General features: G+C 49.3%; 1 protein-coding gene across 1 annotated transcript; it reads left to right on the plus strand.

The window, feature by feature from the left end:
- Positions 1-1,669: 1,669 nt before the first annotated feature.
- Positions 1,670-4,196, plus strand: LOC308267582 (zinc finger protein 688-like; the record flags this gene model as incomplete). The annotated part of the gene is made up of 3 exons (XM_080702405.1): positions 1,670-1,908; positions 2,222-2,335; positions 3,676-4,196. Exons 1-3 carry the CDS (start codon positions 1,713-1,715, stop codon positions 4,194-4,196), a joined length of 831 nt encoding a protein of 276 aa, XP_080558531.1. The 5' UTR covers positions 1,670-1,712.
- Positions 4,197-6,585: the final 2,389 nt, after the last annotated feature.

Below are 6,585 nucleotides of genomic sequence, written 5' to 3' on the forward strand. Positions count from 1 at the left end.
GCTTTAATTAATTTGGCGAACATTACAATGTATTAAAAATATTTCTCAAAGCCGATGTGGTGGCACAAGCTTGTAATCACAGTACTTGAGAGGCTGAGACAGGAGGATCGAAGTTTCAAAGCCAGCCTCAGCAATTTAGAGAGGCCCTCAGCAACCTAGTAAGACTGTTTTCAAATAAAAAATAAAAAATTGGGCTGGGGGGTGTAGCTTGGAGGTAGAATGCCTCTGGGTACCACCTCTAGTCACACACACACACACACACACACACACACACACACACACACACACACACACACACACACACACTTCCCAGCCGAATGAAGTGGTGCATGTTTGTAATCCCAGTACTCGGGAAGGCTGAAACAGTAGGATTACAGGTTCACGGTCACCCTCAGCAATTTAGTGAGGACCTCTGAAACTTAGTAAGACTTTTTCAAAATAAAATAGGGCTGAGGAGCCGGGCGTGGTGGCGCATGCTTGTAATCCCCGCCCTTGGGAGGCAGAGGCAGGAGGATCACGCAGGTTCGAAGCCAGCCGCGCGGGCTTAAGAGACCCTGTTTCGAAAATATAAAATAGGTCTGGGAGTGTAGCCCGGAGGCAGAAGGGCTTCCACGAACCCCAGTACCACAATAAATAAATAAATAAATAAATAAATAAATAAATAAATAAAAATACTTTAAAAAAATAGGGCTGAGGGTGTAGCTTGGAGGTAAAATGCCCCTGGGTTCCATCCCTGGTCCCACAACAACAACAAAAATAAAATAGGGCTGAGGTTGTAGCTCGAGGTAGACTGCCCCTGGGATCCATGTCCAGCCCCCCCCCCCCCACACACACAGAGTCCCCATTCAAATTCCATCCTCGCTAAGCGCTTGCTGTAGCCTGCAGCTCACTGGAGACGGAGCCAGCAGAGCCACGGATGCAAGGCCTCCTGAGGGCTCCTTCGCTGTAAACATGAACCTGATTTTTATCTCGGCTGCTGTACCCAGGTTTTGCCAGGGCCACCCGGGGGCACGGAAGATGCCGAGGTCCTCCCGGGCTCCAGGCGTTGACAGTAGAGTGAAGCCCGCGAGTGCTTTCAAAGCTCCCCGCCCGTCTAGACCAATCACGGCACAGCTTCTTCATGTTTACAGCCAATCAGCGGCCGCTGTGTATAGAGGGCCAAGGAAGCTAGGTGAAGCTGTGGCTCTCGGAAGGGCAAGGTTTCCCCCTTCCAAGTCAGTTCTTCCGCTGCACAAAACAACAACAACAACAACAACAACAACAACAACAACAACAACAACAACAACAACGCAAGAACATTAACAACCAAGCTCACGTGTAAAGCGGCCAATGCATTTAAGGGCAAATTGGAAGCTGAAGCCAGGAAAGCGCCATATCTGATATGCTCAAAAATGGCACCCCCAAACACATCCATGGCACCTGAAGCCATGTTGCCGCCATATTTTCTGAAGGCACCTTCCGGTCCCTTTAACCCGGGTGTCTGAGTACAAGCGGCCACGAAGTGCATAAACACCGAGGAGTTTTATTTGTCTCCGTCAGAATCCCCGAGTCCCTAGCAGCCTCTGCGTCGCGGTCCCCGTTCCCCGCGGCCGCCGAGGCGGGCGGGGCTCGGCCGGGCGGCCCTTCCTGCGGACGACGGGGGAAAGCCGAGGCCGGGAGCGGGAGGCGGTGGCCAGGGACGAGGCTGCCGCCGCTCGGGGCTGGGAGCCCCCATGGCGCCGCCCCCAGCCCCGCTCCTGGCGCCGAGACCCGGGGAGACCCTGCCTGGTCGCCAGAAGCCCGGGGCCGTGAGGTTCGCGGACGTGGCCGTGTACTTCTCCCCCGAGGAGTGGGGGTGTCTGCGGCCCGCGCAGAGAGCCCTGTACCGGGACGTGATGCGGGAGACCTACGGCCACCTGGGCGCGCTCGGTGAGGCCCCGGGTCAGGGCCCCCTCCTCCTTCAGTGGGATTCACAGGGCAGATGATACAGCAAGACCGAGAGGATCGTGAGCCCTAAGCCCGCACTGTTTCACCCGCAGCGCCAGCCACCTCCCATTCCTGGGGCTCCAGGTACCCTGTCGGGAGTCTTACCATCCCGCACCCGCTTCATTCAGGAAAGAGCATTGCAAACCCTCCCCAGGTTGAGCATAAGTTCTGAGGAGGTGCCCTCGCCCTGGCGGGGGGATGCCATCTGCCCAGGACAGCCTCTCAGGTCAGCACTGTGATCCCTGTTCTCTCCCAGGATTCCCGGGCCCCAAACCAGCCCTCATCTCTTGGATGGAACAGGAGAGTGAGGCTTGGAGCTCCGCCGCCCAGGATCCTGAGGAGAGGGAAAGCTTGGGAGGAGCTCTGAGAGGTGAGGGATGGTCCCAGCTCTCTCCGCACTTGCTATTCCAGGATTTCCTAGCAAAGTTTTCTTTCAGGTCATTAATTCCAGCATATCCAAAGAAATTAAAGAGCCAACTTGTGTTGGATACTAAAGGAGGAAAGAAGGCAGACCTAATACAAAGTTTTAAGAACTTGGGAGCCTGGCATGGTGGCTTATGCTTGCAATTCCAGTACTTAGGAGGATGAGACAGGAGGATCTCAGATTTGCCGCCAGCGTCAGTTACTTAGTGAGACCCTGTTTCAAAATAAAGAGTAAACAAGCCGGGCGTGGTGGTGCACGCTTGTAATCCCAGCATTTGGGAGGCTGAGACCGGAGGATCGCAGTACGCAGACAACCTCAGCTACTTAGATCCGGTTTCAAAATAAAGAATAAAAAATAGGGCAGGGGGTGTAGCTCGGAGGTAGAATGTCCCTGGGTTCCATCCCCAGACCCCTCCAAACATACACACACACAAACCAAAAATAAATAAATAAATAAATAAATAAATAAATAAAGAGTAAACAATAGGGCTGGGGGTATAACTCAGAGGAGGAATGTCCCCTGGGTTCTATTTCCAGTGCCACAAAACAACAATAACAACGCAACAAACTTGGGACACTCATCACGTTGAGACCAGAGTAGGAAAATCAGGAACCCAAGTACAAGATTCATAGTGTACCAGTATTGGGAATGGCCTAGGAAGATTTGAGAAAGCTCTGATTATTTTTGAAACATATTTATTAATAAGTAAAGCTTTCTCAAATCTTCCTAGGCCATTCCCAATACTGGTACAATAGGTTTCCAGGTTCCTCTGGTAGAAAATACCACTCATTTTCTCTCTTTAAAAAAACAATTAAAATGCCCCTAGGAATGGAAGTGGCTTCAGGTCTGCCTTTCATATTCCTCTAACAAGACAATGGTATAGGAAGAAGTGCCCAATAACCAATAACTTACCCTTTCCCCCCTCCCCACCCCTCAGCAGAGTGATGTGAAGCAAATACATTTCTCGCCTGTAAAACAGTTGTACCCTGCACAGATGGAAGAAAACATGAATAACTCCTGTTTATTGAGCATTTACTAAGTGCTCAACATGCAGCTACTCATTTAATCCTCCCAACACCCCTGTGGAATCCAAGAAACTTAGTATTTTTCCCTTTTCACTCTGAGGAAGGAGATTTGAACTCTTTACCTTCTACCAAAGCCTAGGTGTTAAATCACTGGGCAGTATTTTTTTTTTTTGGCACTACTGTAAGTAAAAAGCACCTTAAAACAACTGAGCTAGTCCTTGCAAAAGTGTTTTTAAGTATAACTTCATTCTTGTTTCCCAGGAGACGCCCCAAACAAGAAGAAGGAGGAACCCAAGGAAGGGCCAGGGACCAAGGGAGCCAGAAAGACTCCAGGGAAGGAGCAGCCTGAAGAGTTGGTTAAACACATTCCTGACTCCGCTGTCAGCAAGGTCTCCACAAGAGCACAGCTGCCCACGAAAGCTGCCAGGGACCCGACGGCAGGTGCAGAGCCCCCAGTCCCAGCGCCTGGCGTGGATGCTCAGGCCAGCCAGCGGCGCCACGTGTGCACGGACTGCGGCCGCCGCTTCACCTACCCCTCGCTGCTGGTCAGCCACCGACGCATGCACTCGGGGGAGCGGCCCTTTCCCTGCCCCGAGTGTGGCATGCGCTTCAAGAGAAAATTCGCGGTGGAAGCACACCAGTGGATCCACCGCTCCTGCTCTGGGGGCCGCCGGGGCCGCAGGCCTGGTATCCGGGCTGTGCTTCGCGCCCCAGTCCGAGGTGACCGGGACCCGCCTGTGCTCTTCCGGCACTACCCAGACATCTTTGAGGAATGTGGGTGAGCAGACAGATCCCGTGGCTGCAGTGGAACCTCACCTTGGCACTACCTGACTGAGTCCTGATAGTGGCTCCTGAGTCAGGGATTTGGGAACTGAAGCGCCTCCCTTGGGATTCCCTCACGGATCCCTCAAGTTTCCAACCTTGTATAAAGAAAAGTGCCTGTAAAGATTCAAATAGATTAAACTGACACCTATCTCCCCAGTCTTTTGTTAAACAAAAAATGAAGAGCGAGTCACCGGACTTCGCTCCAAGTGTTACCTCAGTAGCAGGTGCAACTGAGACCCTTCCATCCTCCAAACATCCTGGCGCCTTGTCTGCTTCAGAGGTAAATGCTGAGGGGTACCAAGCCAGGGATGGGGACAGGTGCAGGGCGCAGTCCCTGCAGGGAGAGTGAGCGAATACACATGCATGTGGCACAAGTCTAGTGTCTGGGACACGCCCCAGAGTGCCGCTGGTAAGTTGATTGCTCTCTCCGACCCTCAGTTTCTCCATCTGTGAAAGGAAGATAAAGAATATCTACCTCAAAGGTTTCTGTAAATGGAAATGTTAACAATATGTATGACATAGTAAATGTGCAATAAACATTTGTGGAAAGAGTGAATTGTTGGCGACAGTTTACACTTTATTTATTTATTATTTTTGTGTGTGTGGTACTGGGGATGAAGACCCAGGGTCATTCTACCTCCAAGTGCATCCCTAGCCTTATTTTTTATTCTTTATTTATTTTTATTTAATTAGTTAATTTTTTTTTTTGCGGTACTGGAAATAGAACGCAGGAGCATTCTACCTTCGAGTTACACCCCCAGGCCTATTTTTATTCTTTATTTTGAAACAGGGTTTCACTGAGTTGCAGAGGGCCTCACTAAGTAATAGCTGAGGCTGTCTGCAAACTGCGATCCTCCCGTCTCAGCTTCCCAAATGCTAGGATTACAAGCATGCGCCACCATGCCCCGCTTTTTATTCTTTATTTTGAAATAGGGTCTCACTAAATTGCAAAGCCTCATTAAGTAGCTGAGGCTGTCCGTGAACCGAGATCCTCTTGTGTGAGCCTCCCAAATGCTGAGATTACAAGCAGGTGCCACCACACCTGGCTCAGTTTACACTTTAGATTCTAAAGAAGAACTGAGGGTGGTGCACACATGTAGCCTCAGCAACTCATTGGGGAGACTGAGGCAAGAGGACTGCAAGTGAAGGGCCAACCTGAACAATTTAGTGAGACCCTGTTTCAAAAAAAAAATTAGATTCAGCAAGTGGTAAATCCTGGGTTAAATCCTCAGTCACACACACACACACACACACACACACACACACACACACACACTCAGAACCAGGCACAAGAATAAAACCCAAGGCTACACATAAATGACTACATGCAGGTCTTTGTTTTTTTTTTTTTCTTTCTCATTCCCATTTATCAAGTATCTACTAAGCATTTACTAGTTTTCTTTTCTTCCTTTCTTTTTCTTTTTTTTTTTCTTTCTTTCTTCTTCTTCTTCTTTTTTTTTTTTTTTTTTTTTTTTTTTTGCAGTAATGGGGATGGAACCCAGGGGCATTCTACCTCCAAGCTATACCCCAAGTCCTATTTCTTTCTTTTTTTTTTTTTTTTTGCGGGTTTGGGGATGGAACCCAGGGGCATTTTACCTCCGAGCTACACCCCCTGCCCTATTTTTTATTCTTTATTTTGAAACCGGTCTCACTGAGTTGCAGAGGGCCTCACTAAGTAGCTGAGGCTGTCCACAAACCGTGATCCTCCGGTCTCAGCCTCCTGAATGCTGTGATTACAAGCGTGAGCCACCACGCCCGGCTTCCAGCCCTATGTTTTTTTATTCTTTATTTTGAAACAGGGTCTCACTGAGTTGCAAAGGGCCTCACTAAAATAGTAGTTGAGGCTGGCCACGAACCGCAATCCTCCTGTCTCAGCCTCCCAAATGCTAGGATTATAAGCATGCGCCACCACGCCCAGCTTTACTAGTTTTTTTTTTTTTTTTGGTTTTGTTTTTGCAGTCTGGGGATGGAACCCAGGGGCATTCAACCTCCAAGCTACAGCACCTGCCCTATTTTATTTTTTATTCTTTATTTTGAAACAAGGTCTCACTGAGTTGCAGAGAGCCTTGCTAAGTAGGTGAGGCTGTCCGTGAACTGCCATTCTCTGGTTTCAGCCTCCTGAATGCTGGGATTACAAGCGTGTGCCACCATGCCTGGCTACTAGTTTCTATGTATGTGCCAGGATATAGCAGAGAAAACATGCTCAGGGACCCTCTTGAAGCTTCCATTCTACAGGACAGAGATAGATAATCTCAATAATCCAGAACATAAATAAAGCAAGATAAGTTGGGTGGTGCAAGTAGTAAGACTCTCATCAACCTAGGGAGACCCTGTTTCAAAATAAAA

The sequence above is a fragment of the Muscardinus avellanarius genome, assembly GCF_963383645.1.
Source record: "Muscardinus avellanarius genome assembly, chromosome: 10".
In the NCBI taxonomy this organism is placed as follows: Eukaryota; Metazoa; Chordata; class Mammalia; order Rodentia; family Gliridae; genus Muscardinus; species Muscardinus avellanarius.